This window comes from Lissotriton vulgaris, chromosome 9, assembly GCF_964263255.1.
Source record: "Lissotriton vulgaris chromosome 9, aLisVul1.2, whole genome shotgun sequence".
NCBI lineage: Eukaryota > Metazoa > Chordata > Amphibia > Caudata > Salamandridae > Lissotriton > Lissotriton vulgaris.
The window spans coordinates 1192133905-1192155478 of NC_141697.1; the positions used below are offsets into that span (position 1 = coordinate 1192133905).

Genomic DNA, 21574 nt, shown 5'->3' on the forward strand with positions numbered 1-21574 from the left:
ACAGGTTTATATGCTGGGCATCCAGTACATTTAACAGGCACAGGTTTCTGATGGCCACAGGCATCAATTGCTGCTATGAAGGAAACATGCTCTAGTGTATCGTGGCAAACACGGATTGCATAAAAATCTTAAAATGTAATACTCTGCCCACGCAATTGTGTGAACCCTGTCCCAGCATCGCATCATATTCACTCGCTCGAGATTTGTGCAAACCTTCATAGGTTTTGCTTCTCTACTAGGGCATTTGAGCTTTGTTCATAGGTGATTTGCAATAAATACTCCATTGCAAAGTACTTATGCCGTACATGGTCAATGGGATATCAGGCTCTGAAGTGATGACTCACTACAAACTTGCCTTTTGCTAGAAGTCATTGAGCGGATCATGGCATGCCACCTTCAGGTGCTTTTTTAAAAGCAGCCTTTATTCTGTCCATATTGCCTGCCACAGCAAGAAGATGGCCTCTATTCAGGGCATAGGGAGCTGGCTTCTCTCTGCTGCTGATGGTAGTTCCTGCTAGACTGTTGTGATGGATTAATGACGTTTTCGATACACTTTTGTTTACCATGCCTTACATTTCACTCTAAAGAGAGAGATGCATCTTTATTAATGGGGTGAGATAGCATGACTGAACGTCTTCCATTCTCAAGTGCCTCATTGGGTGATCCTAGAGTGTAAGCTCCCATTTCCGTTGGGTGCCTGCCAGGATTTACACACGTCTCGCGGACTTGAGTCTGCAAAAAACATAGCAATGGAAGTTGGTCACATGCAGACATGAGACTGCACAACAGAGTTTCAACATACACCCTCACTTCTTGGTTGCTGGGGCACATCTAGTGTGGAAGCTGTAGCCTGTTATATAAGGCCTTTTGTAGATGAAGCAAATGCTTAGCAACGTGTTGTTTAGTTGCTGTGGTCGCCCGTTTCATATCCCTTCACATCATATCATGGAAACCATCCTTCTGCCTGCAGTAGGCCACACCTGATCAACTATAATTTCCTGCAAGGACACCATTGAAGCAGTCCTTGATCAGCCATCACTTCACAACTTGATATCACCCTCATAACCATACCACGCAGTTATCGCCTTGCCTACCAATGCCCCACCATGATGCCAAGACTATTTAAATGGGAACACTTTAAGGGCCTGATTACAAGCACTCATAGTGGCAGTCGACCCACACTAGTTGAAGTGTGGATGTCGGACCGCCACAGGACCTCCGCCAGGATCCCGCGGCGGTGGTGCACCTGTCAGGAGCAGTTATATGATGACAGTGCCGTTACAGCACCGCCAAGCATATTATGAATTGCCTCTCACTGCCCCTTTCATGGCGGTGAGCCTGCCATGTAAAGGGAGGCTGAGAGACAACTAAAGGGCCCGTACTAGGGCCCCTGCTGCTCCTGGGGGTGCATGCAAGGGAGAACATATTGTAATCCCTGGAAGTGCACCCCAGTTCCGGCATGATGTGGCATGTACAACATGGTGCATGCCACACCGTGCAGGAACGTGCAGTCTGTACTCTCACGGCGGCGGTCTACATGTTAGGCTCTCCTATAAGCCTAACATACGACCGCTGAGAGAACGCCGCTGCCACACAAGCCAACCTGAACTCAACTCTGAATCCGGCAGGCGGGTGCACTGTGGCCTTGGCGGTCCTCCTGTGGGCGCGGTCCTACATGAATATGGTCAATGTCGCAGTAAGGCCCTTAATTTCCTAATTTCCATCTACCATATTCCTTTCATGATGCAATTCTGAGCAATCACTGTGGACTTGCTGTTTAGAAAACAATATGGGGGATTAAGTGGGTTTAGGATGAACTGATCCAAAATGGAGAGCAGTCTATTAAGCCCTCCTACATTTTTAGTCGCCCTGTGATATTTGCCAAATGTGTGAAAGGAACGAGGACTGCACATTGAGTGAAACTTTAACTGCAGAGTAAATTAGTTTGTCAAATGAACTTTTATCAGCTCCTAAATCATGATAGAATTTCCTTCTCAATTTTCTGAATCTTCTTGCCATCCCATGTTTGCCCTTTATTACTATCTGACTTATTGATGTCAAATCCTAAATGTGCACGTTTGTTAGGGTACCTAGTCAACCAGCATCTAAGTCTAAAAATATGTTCAAGAGCATTGGAAGCTTGAGGGAGAAAATGTATCCTTTCTAATTAATACAATGTCCAACAGCTGAGTGAACTTGTCTGTTTCTGTCTCTATCTATCATAAATCAATCTCTCTGCCAATGTCCTCACTGTAAATATCATGTAGCCGACCACTGATGATTTCTCTTCCCTATATAAAAGAAAACTAATTTCCTTTTTCTACTTACTGTTTCAAAAATGTGTTGACATGAGCTCTTTCTCTTGCATGGAACTCATTTAAGCATTATAGCCTGTTGCTGAGGGCTAGAACACTTTTAAAAGGTGCTGGTGGCAGGGCCTACAACTAGGGATAGCCAGAGGCAGAAGGGCTGTCATGGTATTAGAACATTCCACCACTCAGGGTAAAATGTTCTAAAGTGAACAGGGAGGAACAAACGCAAACGTTGGAGCAAAAGGTCTATACCGGCCATTATTAGCCCTGAGGTACGTCATGGTCTTCAATGGAGCACTCGACAATCCAGTGTTGTATTTGTAATGATCATGTCCATTTCCATTCTAGAATTGTATCCCCAGAAGACATCGGGAAGCATTGAGCGTGAAGTCAGTGACCCCGAGGATGATCTTACAGACTCGCAGAAAACGAGCAAGCTCTCTGAAGTCTACTCCACCCCTATTCCCAGTGTGGACAGCGCCATGGAATCCTGGGATGGGTCGGCCATTGACACTGGCTACGGAAGCCAAGGTAAGCGCGAGGCCACCATTTACTGCAAGCTTCAATGTAGGATAGGATCCAAGACGTAGAAGCTTTTACTGTCAATATCTTTTCAAATACTTCTTGGAATTATTTTCTGTTCTTTTTTTTCAAAGTGGTGGTCATGCCTCAAGTCACTATTCTTACATATTTGTCAATGATGTCTAACAGTAAACAGAAAGTTTTGGGATGTCTTGCACCCAGATCTGAGAGCCAACACATCGAGTGCATTCCCAAGGTAATGGGTGAGAAGCTACAATGTAGATGCTCAATTTCCAATAAGTGAAGTGGTCATGAAAACCTAATGCCTGTATAGGAGGGTTCACATTGGCTTGCACTGGCAGATCACTGCTGTATGGAATGGCAGATGTACCTAAAATGCAAACAGTGGCTATGCTTTGTGCATCTGTGTGGTGTGTGTAGTCGACATACACAGTTACAAAGCCTGCAAATTGTACAAGAGCCCTGGCCTCTTGTTGATGTACATGTGCCTCCCCTTCCTTTATACTGTGGCGACATTTGACCTCACCTGCACCCACAACCTGCTTGGAATATGGGACTTTAAGAGAAAATAATCCTTTTATGCCATCTCCACAGCTAATTGACCTTGAAAGTGATTTCCATTTTCTTCAAATTGCCTTGACCACCTCAAACAATAGTTGGCAACGTTTTTTGGCCCTGCTGGCATTCACTGTACCACGGTGAACTGACTTCCAACGTTAAGGTATACGCCGTTTTGGAAGAATGCATGATGGAACCCACAAGGGAAGAGACCCTCTAAAGTTTGTGAAGATTAAAAGTTCTTCTCACTCGTTAACAGCAGCATTTTTGGCACCAAGCTTGCCTCACTTTTAAGTGAGCTCCGCAAGGCCACGGGTTTCCTCAGTACCTTCACACTAAAGGAATGCTTGGAAATCCTCTAGAATTCTACCAAATGTCCAGCTTTTTGCTACTTCTGTACACATTCATGTTGAATGTTGGCGGACACTGGAGGTGCAAAAAATGTGAATCAATTTTTCTGAAGACAAATACAGTGAAAAATTCTACTGTTGCAATGACGTTTCTTCCCAAACTATGAGGATTCTAATATTGGACTGTTTAGGTCGCCGTAGGACAAGACCAATAGTCTCAAAGTCCTGTTGTGTGCTTATATCATGCAAAGTATATATGCATCCCAACACCTGCTATTGTAAAATCGAATGATAAAAGTAACTAATGAATGTGACTGTTGGACGTTGTTGCAAACTTAGAAAGTGTCCTTATTTCACCAGATTAGGCTACTTTTGAACTTTAGTGGCATAATTTATAGTTTACTAGTGGCGATAACCAGTTAATGTTAGATAAAAACAGAATATAGAGCCATCCTGCAGAAGTTTTCTCCTATTAAAAGGATATACTTTAAGAGAGCTGTATGCTCAGTAGGAAAATGAAAAGTGCATGAATAATATCTTGTCAAACTACAGTGGATAAAGAGGTTGTAATCCTTGAAAAAAGATGTTAGCAAGCACGATTGCAGTAACTATAGACTAGATGGATCGGTTCCATGAGAAATTCTAGGATCAGGAAATAAATATATCACAAATATTGAAGACCAAACATCTGTATTTTAGGGGGTGTTAGTTGGGGGTGGATGTTTCTTTGCGTTTTTGTCTCTTTATCGGTTCGCTCCCTTCTCCATAACTTTGGGATTCAGTCTCCTTTGATGACTGGTTGACAAATGTTTACCTAAATTGAATGGTCTTCAGTTATTGACTAAAGACTGTGAGGTTGGACCAGACACGTAAAAATTGCCGAAGAGAATTCCAGGGTTTATCTGTAACCACTGCTAAGTAACAGCCCACTACTCTACTTTTTTGAATTTGGGAACCTTTACCCTCATCTTCATTTTTTGAGTTGCCATGCGACTTCCTCATCAATCTTTTAAATTGTGGGTGTGAATCTAATCCACTTGTTAATGTTGCTTCCACAGCATAGTTCTCCATGTTGGGAACTTTTTTTCAGGTTTCGTAGTGCCCAACTGTGTGGTGTTTCACATTGTAAAACTTAGAATATCAAAATCATCTTCTTAGGTTTCTTGTTTAAAACATTTTTTCTTGATTTGAACTCTACCAATTTACTTTTATAATGTGACTGTGAACTGATGTTATGAAGGAGCAGTTCTTTAACACTGGCTTTTAGTGTTTTTACACTGGATTCTTCCATGTAGGATGTGGCAAGTGTCCTAGAAGGTTTTGTGCCCGTCCAACGTGAGGTTAGTACTTGCTGACAGTGACTTACTGATATCTTTTCTGTTTTTTCAGGAAACTATGTGCATCAAGCAGTGGGAGTCGCCTTGCATCCACATGAGTGGCGACCCAGACAGCGAAATAACACCCCTCCAGCTGAACACAGAAAGAGCTACCCCTTCTTAGATGGGAGCTTCACTGAAGATGAATGGGAAAAGCCAATTAGGTAAGTGCAGAGAGGTGATTGTTGCACACTGTGGATATTTGTTGATGGTCTTTACATTATAAAAATACATTCAAACTTCCCTGAGGTGACTTGAAACCAATCACGTTGTCGATGGATACACTTCTACTGCCGTTGTATTACTCATTTTTGCAGCAGGTCGGTTTTCCAGCTAAGTGTACCCAGTGACAGCCTCCCCATAGTCATGGGAAGGTTTAATTCTCCTGTGACAATCCTCAGGTCTCTCGATATGCAGCATGAAAAATGCCTTCAAGTCTGCAGGGTGGCAGCACACATTCCCTTTTACCTTGATATACAGTATAGGGCACATCCCTGCAGGGCACTGTGCCTTCCTCTCTTCCAGGTATCACTGATTCTGACCGCCCTACTTGTCATAAAGATCATAACCTAGGAAAACATAAACACTGCCTGAAACGAAGGGCATCATTTTTTACCAATATCCAACAAAATGGAAAGTCATTTTAGTCGCTGCACAACCTGTACCAGTGGCTGTCTCCCTGAGATATCAAACTTGATATACTTAACATTCAATTCTGGTAATTGATACTTTTGTAACAGTCCTATTAAATCCTGCCAAAACTGTGGTGGCAAATCTATTTCTTTTTTATGAGCCTTACTGCGCCAATGTTTTTGGTTTACGTATGTACAAACGCAACTTGACGACAAAGATTGACCATCAGATGATAACAGTCTACTTATTACCACTCCCATGAAAAGAAGAACTGCCCCTTCAATAAATCAATCATTTGTAAAGCGCACTACATACCAGAGAGGGTCTCAAGGCGCTGGGGGGGGGGGTGCGCTACTGATCGAACAGTCCGGTCTTGAGTATCCTCCTGAAGGTCAGCAGGTCTTGGGTCTGTCGTAGGCTCAGTGGGAGGGTGTTCCATGTCTTGTCGGCGAGGTGGCAGCCTTTGTGTAAATGCAGTGAATAAAAACCACTAATATACGAACGATCTGTGGTAGTAGATCAGGTGGATGAATGATATATAGAACACTAGGTCGAATATCAATACTCTAAGATGATCTACATTTTTCCATGTTCATCCACGAAAGTATTTCATTTTCTTTATCTAAAATATTAAATTCTTAACCTGGCCACATTAATCAGCAGCTTGTTGATCAAACAATATTTTTCCAGGTCTTCTTACTGCCACTGTAGATGGTGATCTCGTGCCCATTTTGGCTGCGTCCATTTCAAACATGAGCGAGCCAACCGGAGAGCTACACATATTTAGGCAATTGTGTTGGATTGCAAGGGAATGGACGGTGGGCTTGTATGAAATAGATTTTAGATGGGGTGGAATCAGCATAAAGTTGTGCCTTCAGGTATAACTTTCTAGGGTGTGTCCTGGCACACGCTTCTTATAGCGCCTCTTAGAAATATAGGTCCGGAGGTCCCAAGGCAATCGGAAGTTACTGGACCACAACTATGTCTTTGATCCTCTTTCTCCTCTGATGTTCTGTAGCCTTCATAATGTGGACCTTGTATCTGGGTGCATAATAGCCATTCAACAACTTGACTCTGCATCCAAGGTTTACTCATGCAGGTCTTCTGAGCTAGAATCTAAGAACTAATCAACTTACAAAATAGCACTCAATGCCCATTCTGTGCTTTTTTGTTTTTTATTAAAGGAAGAGTTATATAATGGGCAGGCAACTAAAAACTATGCTCAGAATTACAAATATATACACGTTTCCAGGTATAACTACAAATTATAACCCCTCCAAACATGTGCCTCACAGAAAGACCAGGGTGCAAGAATAGTATTCAAAGGAAAGTCAAGAGGGGCATAACAAATCCTATAAACCTAGGTTGTCACTGTTATGTGCCAGGTACAGTGTGACAATTTTGCACACCAACAGTCTCTAACAATAAATGCAAGCTCAGCACGAAGATTGACCCTACAGTCTGTCATAAGTTTGCAAAAAAATAAAATTAACCAAGCCATTTCATAATAAATTAATTCATAGCCTACTTATTTTATCATTTATGTAAACCTCACCATGTAGTCTGTGCCCGGAGACACCACTAGTATTTAGGCAAATCTAAAACACATTTTCATTTTTTTTATTAGGTTGCCTACCACCAGTGTTAAGCCCCCACCCAACCCGGCCATGTCCTCCAACATGGCGGATCAGCTGCCTCAGAGCTTTCTGAGGATTCCTGCCACCTTTTCTACTGACACCCCAACCCAAGACCCGGGCAAGCTTGCTTTTAAAGTGATTACCCATGTACTCCCTTCTGAGGGACAAGATAATTGTTTTCCCTGCTGTGCAGGCTCTGGGCTAACTCTATTTTGTTGCCCTATGAATCACTACTTTGTGGGTTGCTTTGCGGGTGCCCCAGTCCTTCTCTGGTGAATGGTTCACCATATGCAGTTTTTGTTTTTCTCTTTGCTTGTGGTACCTCCTGGAGCATGCTGCACCTGACCCATTTCTCAGATTCATTTTGGTTTTCTTCACTGTGAAAAAGTTTTTTTGTTTGTCTGGTTTTACCGCTACCTGTGTGGTGGCACCTGACATGCTTGGCACACTAGTTGCAAGTTCAAGTTCAAACGTCTTTATTTTGAAAATTTCTTCATAAAAGACAACAAGAAAATATATACAAAGTATGGCTTAATAGATATTAAAAATACAATTCAATCATTACACAGTAAAAATACAATTAAATAGTATCAAAAGACCTTTCATGGGAATAAAAAAGTTTACATATCAGACATAAATCATGGTGGCATAGTACAATTGGTTCCTATATTTGACTCGTTTGTCATTTTTCACCAAGTAAGTGTCTGGCTCTGATGATCCAAGCCCATCCAAGGAATTTCGCCATACCTATGGATACCCACTCTGCACTATTAGATCTTAGCACTGCCAAAGCTTCCTCACACACGCGTAAATTGATCCTTCTGCAAATGAGTTGGAGCCATTTGCGACGGGGTGCGGAGTAGGCTGGACAAGCGAAGAGGAGGTGGCCAACGGTTTCGTTTAGCTCACTACACCAGGGACAGAACATAGTTGATTGATTACGCCATTTGTTTGTAAATACCCTTACTGGTAATGTGCCAACTCTAAATTGATGGTAGAGTTTCCTATCTGCACTTTTGGTAATTTTGTCCCAGTAAATCTCGGTATGAGGGATCAATTTGTGGAGCAGAAAGAGACCAGTCAAACTGGATGACTGCGAAAGGAGAACGAAGTCTTCCTTTACAGTTGTCCAAAAAAGTAGTTTAAATTCCTTTTTCGACGGGAATACCTGATTTCCCAGATCTGACCACTGCAAGTGAAGAGCTATTTTATAGAGTGTGGCCTTCACAGTCTTAAACCAGAGATGGTTACCTGACCCCATTATCGATCTTACATCCAGGATCTCGTTGGCAAACATGGAGAGTTCTGGTGAGGACCAAATACGTCTCCACAGGGCTACCATCCTGTAACGAGCCTGATTTTTAATCGAATGGCAGCCCATGTCTTAAATGAGGGGAAGTGTTGGTGTTGATAGTGGGAGCCCTACCAGGCTACAGAGAAACATATTTTGGATTTTGTCTAAAGGGGCAAGATGTACACTACCCCATAAATCCGAGCCGTAAAGGATGGCTGAACTAATTTTAGCATTATAGATTTTAAGTGCTGGCAAAACCATTTTGGTGTGGGAGCATCGCTGTTCTTTAACTAGGCATCCCGATAAACGGGCAAATTTTAATCAAAGTGCCTCAATCTGCTCCTTCCAACGCAGCCTGTAGTCTATAACTACCCCTAAATAAGTCATCGCCTCTACTTGCTCTAATACAGTACCGTTCATCGTAACTTGACCCCTTACAGGTTTATTCTTGGTCAGGACCATAAATTTGGTTTTCGAAACGTTGATTTCGAGGTCATTTATATTACAGACCTCCACAAATTTGTTTATTGCAGTCTGGCAAAAATTAGGAGGGGAAACTTTGTCCCACCCAGAACTGGCGCGTCGGTCGGGGTAGCTACTAGAAACTGTACTACTTAATTTATAAAAAGTAAAAACAGAGTAGGTGCCAAGACACACCCCTGTCTTACACCACGTGACACTGGAAAGGTCTCAGTCACCTGGCCCTGGCTACCCCATCTAACTCTGGCATAATTTTGGTCATGCAGTCTAATAGTTAGTTCGAGAAGTTCCGGTGGCATTCCCAATCGCCTTAAGGCCATCCACATCTTCTCTCTTGGGACCAAGTCGATGGCGGACTTGAGGTCCACGAACGCTGCATATATAGTGCCCTCACCTAAATACACTGTCTTCCAGTAGATCAGGATAAATCTTAGTACTTGGTCGACAGTGCTTGTATATGCCCTGAAGCCAGCTTGCAACGGGGACAGGATGTTTTCATCGTTCATCCAAATCTGCATTCTACCCAACAGCATTCTAGCTATGACTTTCTGCAGGGCATCTATAAGGCTTATTGGGCGATAGTCCCCTGGAATGGTCTTATCACCTTTTTTAAATACGGGAAGGATTTCGGCCCCTTTCCAGGAGTCTGGTACCTTAGCACCTCTGGCAATGGCATTATTCAGAGTAGTTATGTAGGGAACCCAGTTATCCAGATCATGTTTAAAGAGATCCGCTGGGACACAGTCCATACCGGGTGCCTTACCAACTTGGACCTGCCTTAGTGCATTCGCCACCTCGATTTCATTAAAAACTAGGGGCCCACTAATTGCTTCCGGACATAACGTCATGTTATACGCTCCTGCATTGTTACTTCCCATCGCCCTTCCACAGAACTGGGAAGAGAAATACTTCACCCAGTCTTCATCAGGGACATGGTTTGCTGGGGTTTGCAGGTCTCTCGACCCACCCCACTTCACTACCTGCCAGAATTTAATCTGGTTTGTGGACGTGCTGGCCTCATAAAGATCCAGCCAGCGAAGATCGTCCCATGAGGTCTTTGCACGCTTTAATACCTTCTTATAATTCAGCCTTTCCTCTTGGATAGCCACAGTTACTCTAGATTTAATAGCAGCAATCAAGGCGCTATGGGCGTTACGGCAGGTTTTATCATACCAATTGGCACCTGAAGGTTTTCCAACTTTTTTCCCTACAACACCAGATTTTGTAAAAAAGGTTTTTAGTTTAACAAAAAGGGACTCGTGGATTGTACTGATTTGCTCCAGTGACCCCATTTCATCAATTAATGACCTTGCTTTTATAACCGCCTCTGACACCTCCTGAGAGATTTTATCAATGATAGCTGGGGCATCTAGGATCCTGCACCAGCGAACCCTGCGGCAATCATTAGTAAGGACAGTCTCGGCTGTGATACAATTTGTTGCATTTTTCCTAAACAGATCACCGTCTATTTTCAGTTTAATTGCCAAGGGGTTATGATCACTTTCTGGTCTCCCAATGATTTCCATATCCCCTAATAGTGTCCAAAACTCCATTTTGATTAAGAAATAATCAATCCGACTAGAACAATAACCATTATCAAAGGTAGCTTTTCCTGCTAGATCGGATTTTGACCTTCCATTTGCTGCCCTTAAACCCCACTCCAAACACAAACCGAGCCACTGTAGTGCGGCCTCAGTAGCCTTTTTGACTGGTGATATGGCAAGGCTGGGGATATTCCATAATTCATCTACCTCTCCGTAACAACCGTCATCCAAACATTACAGTGGTTCGAACGTACAGTTTAAATCCCCTGCCACTATGACACACTCGTCTCTGCCAATCGTATTCATTAGGATCTCTAGGTCCTCTATTATTGCAGGGCTCTTTCCTCCTGGTAGTCCCCTTGCATAAATATTAATTATATATAGGTCCTCATAACTTGCTCTACTAAGTTTAAGCCCCAAAATGTCAGCATTTGGAGTAGACAACATGAGGGGCCTATAGCAAAGCAATTGTCTAATCCAGACAACTAACCCACCTGACGGTCGTCCCTTTGTCCCCTTAAGGGCTGGTTGGAAAAGTTTAGATATCCTGAATGAAAAACTGCCTCAGTTGACCAACTCTCTTGGAATATTAGGATATCGCATTGCTCTATGAAATCACCCCATTCAGCCCCATCCAATTTCCCTTTCAACCCCGCAATATTCCAGGAGGCTATCATGAGAGTGTGTCTGAACAGCTGGGTCGTTATCGATAGCGGCAGTGTACCCCCTGCTACTCTATTCTAATAAAAAGTTATTTCCACAGCCATCTACTGGATTAATACCAGGGAGGCCCTCTCCTTCTAAATCCCCTAATGAAACTTCGGCAGCGGTTGAAGTCCCTCCATAAGGGCCAATAACCTTATTTCCAACCTCTAAAGTCAATACATCCTGAACCACAACATCATCTGTTTCCAATCCCACATCCCAAAACCCACCAGGAGGAACACACTTCCCATTCCCACAATGAGTTGGCTTTTCATTCAATGCTCCATCAAAAGAGGGAGCTTTATCTGGGGTAGCAAAAATACCCGTACAATCTTGGTTAACCTCTAGGTTGGGGAGCGGAAAGACAGGTCAATCATTAAAATCCAACCCCAAATTAAAATCCAACCCCCAAGATACTTCTTTCAGCATGCACCACCAGAAGGGAACTGCACAGTGATCCCCATTAGCTGTGTGGTCCTGCCGGCTCCTTCGCTCTGCCCAACATACGTCCTTCCGTGCGAGGCCACAGAAAATGCTATTCTGCTCGCACACATTTTTGAGTGGGGGGAGTGAGATGAGGGAAGTATAAGAAAAATGCCTTTTTCTTTTGAAAAGTACAGTGGCGTTTATAAATTCCTGTTGGTGGGTGCCCCTGGATCTGGATCAACGAGCAGCAAGTCTCCTCAAGCTGTGCACTAGTACTACACAGAAATTATAACATTGTCCACACTGGACCAAGTCTGACCTGGTTACTCCCAGGGGCAGGCACAGGCTGTCAGTGCCAGCCTCAAGGATTTTCCTTGCTTGACTTGGCCCTATCTACAGAGTCATCTGCAAACATTTTGCCTTCCCCCTCCGGTTTTCCGAACCAGTTTTAGTTGGTTTTTAAGACTCTACACACTTTACCACTGCTAACCAGTGCTAAAGTGCTTATGATCTCTCATTTAAACATGAAAAAATTGGCTTACAACTAATTGGCACATTTGATTTACTTATAAGTCCCTAATGAAGTGGTATGCCACATACCCAGAGCCGGTAAATCAAATTCTACTAATGTGCCTGGTGCACTTATTTTGCCACCCACTTAAGTAGGCATTAAAAACATGCCTCCGTTTTAAACTGCCAACGACTCTGCATGCAGTTTTAAACTGCCAATTCGACTTGGCAAAATAAACCTTTTTGCTAAGCCTAAAACTCCCTTGTTGATCCATCTAAGGTACCCCTAGTGTAGGCCCTAAACAACCTATAGAATTGTAAATAAAAGCCCTCTTTAATTGTAAAGTCAGATTTTTAGTCCCAATTCTCAAAATGCCACATTTTCTTGTCCTAACCATTTGGTGCCTGCAGCCTGTTCCTGGGTCACATGACTAAGTGTTCTAGCAGTTGGTCTAGACACAGGGAAGCTAGGTGTTGGCAGGATGGTCACTACGACTTAACGAGAGAGGAGTTGTCACCTACCACATTTGCACTTCAAAAAGGCTCCATCTGAGAGCTCTCACAAATGGTTTGGCACTAGTCTTTTGTGACTCCATACAAGCTGGGGTGAGGGTAGAGAGGCAGGAAATGCCAAGCACCTCTGGAGGTGAAAACCTCCAGAACCTTCTCCTACTTAAAAGTGGGCACCATGTATAAATACTGGACCCTCAGACCCAACTCTCCAGTACACATCTGGACCTGTGGAAGACTCAGAAGATGGTGCGCTGTCCTGCTCTGATGTAAGATGGACTGGCACTGTGATGCCCTTCTGCCTGAGTGAAAAGAACTGGACTTGCATCAATGAACGCAGGACCACAGAGTGACTCCAACTGCTAGTTGATTGGCCTTCGGATCAGAAGACTCCGGGACAGAACAGAGTTTCTCCATCTTGAACCTGTGATTCCTGCCTTCCCAGGTGGTGCCATCCCACTCCTGAACCCTTGGAAGTTGGCCTGAAGGTGCTTTGATCAGGCCAACTATGGGCCACGCAGAACCGATGCATATCAGAGGAGCTGCACGATGCATCACCTCAGCAAACTCTGCATCGAGCCCGCTGCGTGATGCATCCCTGAAACAAGACTTCGCATCACTGCCCGGAAGCTTCCAGGAACCACACTTGTGTGACGCATCCTCAATGCAGGCCTTCGTATCACAAACCTCCTGTTGAAAGGTTCCTTGATGACGACAGAGAACTCTACTTCACAAGTCCTGCAGCTTCTTTGGAACTAACCTGTGCGTGAAGCATCTCAACGCAGGACTTTGCATCGCAAGCCCCTTGTCTGCACCCTGGACAATAATGCAGGGCCTCGCATAGCAGCTTCTCAGCTCTTAGTTATTGCTGCTGCGTGACACATCTTCGCCAAGGGACTCCGCAATGTCCCACAATCAGGATATAAGGTATTTTGTTCTGCAGGCCTAACTGGGTCCCTGTAGCTGGCCTGTTGTCCATTGCCGTTGGCCTGAACTTGTTTCTTTGCCACAGTCCGACACGACCAGATAACCACAGTTGGTGCTTTTTTGCTTTTGCTGCTATTCTCACTGAAATCTTCAAAATTGCATATCTTCAGTTTTACTAATTGGATTTTTGTTGTTTTGGTGTCAATGTATTTATAAAATTTTACTCTATTTATCTAAATTGGTGTGTTTTTTCTTGTGTTTTTTCTCTTTATTACGGTTTGAAGTGCTGCATAAATACTTTGCACATTGCCACTGAGTTAAGCCTGACGACTTTTGTGGCAAGTTAACAGAGGTTTAAGCACAGGCTAGTTTGGGGTTTGCTTGCGTTTCACCCTGACAGAGATTGTGGTTGCTGCCCAAGTAGGGTTTCAGCCTCCTCAACCAGTAACCCAATTTCCTACACTCCCAACCCTCAGAGTTTTACAGTGATCATTTTCAGCTTTTTTACAGGCTTTAGCACTACTGCTTCTCCCTTCTTTCTGCATCAAGTCATCCATAAAGGTGCTGGCCCTGCCCGCCCAACACCACTGTTTTCCCCGCCTGTTGTCTTCATTAGTAGAAAAGATCCTCCCCAGCAGACCTCTTCTTGCTGTGCTCCCCAACCAAACATGCTTGGCAGATCTTGCACGGTGGACTGTGTGAGACAACAAGAGTCTGCAATGCCTGGTTCTGAAATATCAAAACAGGACCAGGCCAACAGATGTTCAGAGGTCCTCCTCCTTCCAGGACCGTAACAAGTCCTATCTTCACTGTGCCTGGGAGAACGTCAGTGAGCTTTTGCCACCAGCTCTAGACAGCGTTCACAAAGTGAGTACAAATCAGTAGTGGGCACACCACCATAAAACTGACGGGGGTTTCGCTGCTATTCCACTTCTACCTTTTTTCTCCCAAGCTTCTTATGAGCTCTGACATCATGCTCAGGCATTTCGGAAGGGAGGTGGAGTATCCTAAGATTGGTGGGGCATTTATCCAACCAGCTGGTGCTCCATCAATTCTCCATCCCCAGTGTCACCAAAGGAACCAGCCCACTGCCCTTCCAAAGTCCTTTGTAGCATTCATGGTAGGATTACAAATGGTAGCACAATAAGGAACATCCCTCTGAGCCCACTGCAATGGAACAGAGTTACAGCTGGGCCTTTCCATGGTCTGTTCCTGAGAGATTCCTTCCTTTTAATGGGCAGGTGATTGTTGGATGATGGCAATCTAGATTCCCGTCATGTCCCCTTCCTCCAGCAGGAGATTCTTAGCGCAACTGTAATGGGCCTATGTTCTTCTGAGGCCTGCCATCTGCCACCTGGGGGTAGTAGGGTAGTTAGCTACTCAACCAGGCATCTCAAAGTGCACTTTTCATTAAGGGATGCATCAGAGAGAGAGACTCTCTTTCATACAATATGTTGCACAATCCAGGAATTCCAAATAGTGCATCATACCTAGATTTGAGGCACAAGTATTTACATATGTGAGTGGCTCTGACATCACGCGGCAATCTAGAGTTACAAAGAAAACACCATTTAAACATCAAGTACACAGTTCAAACATTACACATTAGGTATCTCACCCAAGAGGCATGGTACCTAATTGAACCATAATAATTTATACTGGGCCTCATCTTCCACAGTGTGAAGATGGCAGTCAGTCAGAGCACAGCCTTCCCTGCTCAGACTGCATGTGCAACTATGCCGGTGTACACAATTCACTCATTGAGGTGGAAATCTGTGCATTATATAGAAAACATATAAACTATTTCATTTTGTGCATGCAACACTATGACCTGCTGCACAGCTGCTCCCTGGCACCAGCTAACTGGTGGGCAATATGCTTCCCTCCCTCCTCAGTTATACTGGCTCCCCTTCACTTACTTCTGCCACACTGAGTCACTCTTCCCCAACCCACCAAAACTGAGTCCTTTTACCATCCTTCACCACCCTTGCAAAACCTGCCCCAGGTGGTCCATTAATTTTTTTAATAAATAAAATCTAGTGTTCTGCTAGTCTACTCATCAATGCTAAACAGCACCACCACCACGCTGGTGGTAGCCACTAGCATCATGCTCTCGACTCCTAGTGAGCTGCATCAACAGAATCCGCTTCTCATGACATCTACACATCTTTGCAGATCTTCAGCTAACAAGATGCATGACAATTGGTGGCTAGAGTGCCACTCTGGCTCTACACCTCTCTGAGGTCTGCAGACATTCAAGATCAACACAGGAGGTTTGTCCATCATCTGCCTGAATCCTTCTTCGCCCAAGCTGTCCATCTACGTTTTACTGCTTCTCAAGCCCCGGGTGAAGCACAGCAAATCTGGGGAATTGAGTGCTTCCCTTAGTGAATTCACAACACATGTTTTGTGATATGACTGTGAATATTAGAACTGCAAATGTAGTATTCATAGGTCTGGGCCTGGGTGGGCCCGAAGTTACAAAAAAAACTCCGCGTAGTTCCGTAAGTGGCAGAGTGCAGTGTGAACTGCAGTTTGTGCTGGTATTCCTGCAGCTTGGGTGGAAAATCTACCCGAGTGGTAGCTCGCACTCGTGAACTTAACGTTCGCGAACGGGGAAAAAACTCAGCTACACATCGCGAAGCGGAATTTTCTGCAATCCGCGAGGTCTGTGGAGTGCAGAAAACTCTGCAAACTCCTCGAACGGAGCGAAGTTCACTGGCCAGGCTTAGTATTCATGGTTAAGGTGTCCTATAGAAGCCATAGACCACAATAGGGTTACAGGTTAGTTGGCAGGAAGCTCATTGTTAGCAATGTCATAAGGAGATGAACATAGCTTGACAATGTCGAAAGGAGCCCAACACATCTAGACTGTGAACACAAATGACGTTCTCCATATTATCAATGATGCATGGTTCACTGCATTGCTTGAAGCAACATTGTAATCAACCATGCGGAGCACTGTGTTGACTCCACTGACTGAAGTCTCCTGTTTTAACGGTTATCAGGCAAGTATGTTCATTGTATGGTTGTATGTTGGTGTAGATCACTACCTAGCAATGGGTGTTGTCATATTCACGAGCAAGTGCATGACTTCTTGTCTAGCCTAGGGAATTCATGTTTCATCATTTGCATTTTTGTCCCACAGAGATCACCTTGTACTTTCTACCATTCTCACCATGTCTGTTCTCCTCTGTGTCTTCTCTTTCTCTTCTCAGGTGTTCTGTGTCTCAGATCTGAGCTCTGTCCCATCCGCCTTTGTAGACTAACAGTCTGAGGCTCCTGGTTTACCCATAATGCATCCATTTTCTTTGACTTCTTCACTGTTTCACAAAACGTCTTCCTAAACCTCCAGTCTTCCACAGACATTTTTATTCTCATTTTCCCCCTCTTGAGAGTGACATTACTGCTACACCACCTAACTACTTCCTTTGAAGGACTTGTGTCCTTTGTGAAAATGCTTTGAGATTTTGTAAAGAGACTTTTCTTGCCTCACAATTGGTATTGTTTGCAATGTGTCAGAAGACCACCGGCACCGATGCGAGCTGGTGAGACGCCGGTTGTAAGCTTCCAACGTTTGTGCCCGCAACGGAAGAGTGCTGACAATGTTTGGTTCCTACGTTACAACAGATTTTCCAGCCGCCAAAATGGCCTCGACAGTGATCATGAAGGAAGCTTGTGGAGAGTTTTTGGAGAGGCGCTGGAGGACTTGGAAACATGTGGCCAGTCAGAACTCTTAAGGGAGATTGAGGTAAATTTGTGCTTTCAATGCTTTTTAGGTCTGGCTTTAGCCAACACCTTTTGATTTTACAAAAATGATTTCTACACTATACTTTCCTAAAGTGACTTTCAGCTAGCTTTCTCCATCCATTGATCTGTTGTCATTCGTATTTTGCTTCCGCCCACTACAGCATACTACATGGGGCAAAGGGTCAGCCTACTCAAGCCACTGATAAACTTCACTTTGAGTGTCTTCATTTTGCTTTTTGTCAGTGAGCACATTCCCACACAAGCGAGTTCCCTTTAGTGCCAGTGTTTTTGTTTTTACTTTCAAATGTGGTTAGTGTTGCCTTTGTGTTTTGAGCCTGATATGATACCAGGATGTTTTTGATGCAACCAAGGCACATTCCAGGCTTATCAGTTCCGGTCTACTGCTAATGTACATTTGATTTTAGAGTGCTTTTTGCTTATGGGACTGTGGCTACTTTACAGAAGAACAGATTGTGTGCATTTGAAAATGGTCTGTATAAAGTTATGCCTGTTTTCTTTTCCTGCTTAATTTCTTTTTTCTTCCATTCTTGCTTTTTGATTTCGTGTTACTTTTTTCATGTTTGTTCTTTCTTTTCTGGCTTGCCTTTAATTCCATTATTTTCTTTCTTTCTTTCCTTCATGGCTTCCTCCTTGCATTTTCTTTCTTATCTTTTATCATTCTTTCCGTCTGTCTTGCCACCTTTTGTGCCTTATTGCTTGCCTTCTTACTTTCTTTTTTCCTTTCTATCTTTCTTTTGTTCTTTTCTTCTTTCTTGCCTACTTTCTTTCTTTCCTTGCTTTTTGCCTTTCTTGCATGCTTTCTTTTACGCCTTCTTTCTTGCACACCTTCCTCCTTTCACACCTTTTTGCTTTCTTCCCTTTGTTTGTTCTTCCCTTTCTGTCTTTCATCTTTAATTTTTCTTTTTTCCTTATGTCCTTTTTCTTGCATTCTTTCTATACCCTTATTTATTTCTTTTTCCCTTCTTTGCTTCCTTCCATCCTTTGACTCACAGCCAATGCCATAACGATTTACTATTTTTAGGTCTATGTTACCGTTAACCAAGACCTTTTGTTTTTACGAAATGTATGGGGGTTCTCAGGCAAGGCAGTGCTCGCAACGGCTGTTGGCCGACGAACGCACGCAAGGGGTTAAAGATAAAAATAATTCCTATTGTTACAAAGTGGTGTTGTTATTGCCTGTTGTCTTAAATATTTACTGAATTTGTGTTTTTAAATGCATTACATACTTATCTCTGAAGTTAAACCTGCCTGCTCGCAGCCAAGCTACCAAGGATTGAGCATGGGAATACATTTGAGACCTATTCTGAACCCTAGCCTGTGTTAGTGGCCTTATTGGCAGTAGTAGATGCAGTACCTTCTACTAATAATTCCTTTTCTAACACTAAGAATATGAAAATCTAGTTGTACAGGATTAGTGAGTGGCTTTTGTCCAGAGGTGAGTCTCTATATGCTTCCATGCTTGTACAGGCCCCTGGATTTCCCCTGCTCAATGCTCCTTTTTCTGGTGCTTGCTCTCTACAAGAGCAGGTTTACCTGTGCTTGATGCAGGTGACTATCAGTTCTGTAGTTGCTTCCACTGAATGTGGTTGCAGGGTCACCCAGCCCCAACCTCTCCTAGCCTCTCCTGATGGGCGGCGGTCAGGCTGGTGAGTGTTGTGTTTCTAGGGGCCAGTTTTACATGTCCAAACACATAAAATAAAATGCATAAAAATAACCATCACAAGATGGCTGCTAAATGCTTGCCTCTCATCCATCCGGAGAAGAAAAAAAACTAGGAAAGCCAATGGACTTAAAGGCCCTTCCTATTGGCTTTGTCAATGTATGTTCCTTCAATGACTAGATTGAGATTTGTTCTGATATGACCGCCATTAAAAAAATACTCTAAATGTTGTTTAGAGGAACTTATGCAATGTACAGTTACTTTGTCAGCATACAGGTGATATTGCTTCTAAAAGGTTGGAGTGTATGCTTGGACTGCCATTTGTAACCAGGTTTATCATTTGCAGGCTTCGATCATGAGCGGTAGTGTGCACAGCCTGGGCCTTGATAGCAGCAAGATTCTCATAGACTCTGTCAGCCAGTCTGGCTTCAGCCCTCTCAGGAAAGGAAGTCCCCACCGGCGTGCCAGAGTTCTCAGTGAGCACACTCCTTCCAAGGAAAGCAAAAGGAATGTGGAAGTGAAGCCCACGAAGGATGAGCTGCAGGAATTGATGTCACCAACCCCTCTGGAGCTGCACAAGGTCAGAGTAGTAACCAAGTTTTTGCCAACAGGATTCTCCTCTTATGAGCGGGCGTCATGGATCTAGGTTGTGTGTGAAGGGGATCTGGGACATCCAAAGCACATATATACCTTTACCACGCAGATTTTACTCCACAGTGCAATCACAACGCGGTCGTTACAATGACCGAGTTGTAACCACGCAATGCCATTACTACGCAAGTCATTACATCGACTTGCAGTAGATGGCGCCATAACATTAGAAACGTAAAATTTACTATTCCAACTCCAGCCTACATACCAGTAGGGAAGGTATTGGAATAGTAAACAATAATATTCCTTATGTTAGAGTGCCATCTACTTCAAGTGGATGTAATGACTTGCGTAGTAATGGCACTGCGTGGTTACAACGCGCTCGTTATAACAACCGTATTGTAATTGTATTGCGGAGTAAAATTCGCAATCTAAAGGTTGTTTCCTACTGCAAAAATATACCTTTACAAGATAAAAACATATTGTAGTCCATGTGTACAAGCCATTGAGCATGTACCCCGGTAGGTCTCATTGTTTTAACTTGTCGGCGGCTCTTTGTCAGATGCTGCCATCATAGGAAAGATGTAAAAGCAATCTTGATACAGGCTAATCCACCATTTGGACTTGAGTTGAGAGCCGCTGCTGTGTGGTTCCACAGGGCACACCCCGGTCTGTAATGTGATGCAGCAGTGCACAGTGGACTCATCGTGCATGTGCACCTGCACTCCTCAAGGTTCTAAGTGTGAACTGTATTTGCAAAGATAACTCCATAGCTACACCTATCGGATACATAGCATGACCAGCAAGATGTAAAGTAGCAGTGCACTCTACCTCAGTACACTGAGCTGGTCTGCAATCTGAATTGAAGATTAACAAGAGACATTGTTGAAGTGTTCCCAAGTTTAGATCTGTGGTTGTGACATTTGCGTGCAAGTGTTGATAGTTTAGCTTTCAGTCAAGTGCCCAGATTGGAAGTGGCAGTATTGAGGAGCACATATTGACCCAAATATTTATTTTAACTAAAATATTATTTTCGGTTTCCATTTTTGCCAGGTCGGTACTGTGTACACCTTGTAACGTTATAGCAGTGTCAGGAAGCTGGATGTGGGGTGATGATTTCTAGTGCCACTTTATTTAATCAATCGTTTTCTAAGTTCCCGCTAAAACGTTTTGGATTTATATTTTTTAATGCAAACTGAGTCAGAACCTCACAACTCTTGAACATTTGTAAACTAGACCAAATTATCTGAGAGTTTGAAAGAGTTGTGCCGTTGTGCATGGCTAGTCCTGATATGATATGGTTGATTAGAGGATTAGCCATATATTGGAGGTAATTAAGACTTTTAAAAGTAATATTCATGATGTATTTTTGTGATAGTGGGCTTGTGCCTTTGAAAACGTAATGGGATTTCGTTCAAAGTGCAAATTGTATTCATGACGTAAGATTGGGAGGTGTTAATGATGTTTATAAACCAACTTTACATCATTAGCCTAGACATATGTGATAGTTTAATTTTCCTCTGATGTAGATACACTAAAAATCATGTAAATGCCCAAAACATTTGAACAGAAATGATCAAGACCCTATTCGTCCCAAAAAGTGCCAGATAATGACATTGTAAATGGATATATTGTACTTCTAGGAGGATTCTTAAAAACTTATTTTAAATAGCTTCAGAACAGTTCACAGGAAGAAATGCAATTATAAGATCCCCTTAACTAAGACACTGAAATTCTAATTAAATAC

At 43.3% G+C, this 21574-nt stretch overlaps 1 protein-coding gene across 3 annotated transcripts in view; it reads left to right on the forward strand.

Moving 5' to 3' along the window:
* The window catches only part of GRIP2 (glutamate receptor interacting protein 2), a 508408-nt gene that overhangs the window by 482644 nt on the left and 4190 nt on the right, over positions 1–21574 (forward strand). For all 3 annotated transcript variants that reach the window (XM_086939256.1, XM_086939257.1, XM_086939258.1), the window contains exons 19-22: positions 2661–2843; positions 5153–5303; positions 17436–17556; positions 19583–19816. In XM_086939256.1, coding sequence (XP_086795382.1) covers positions 2661–2843; positions 5153–5303; positions 17436–17556; positions 19583–19816 — 689 coding nt within the window. The remainder of the gene's footprint in view (positions 1–2660; positions 2844–5152; positions 5304–17435; positions 17557–19582; positions 19817–21574) is intronic.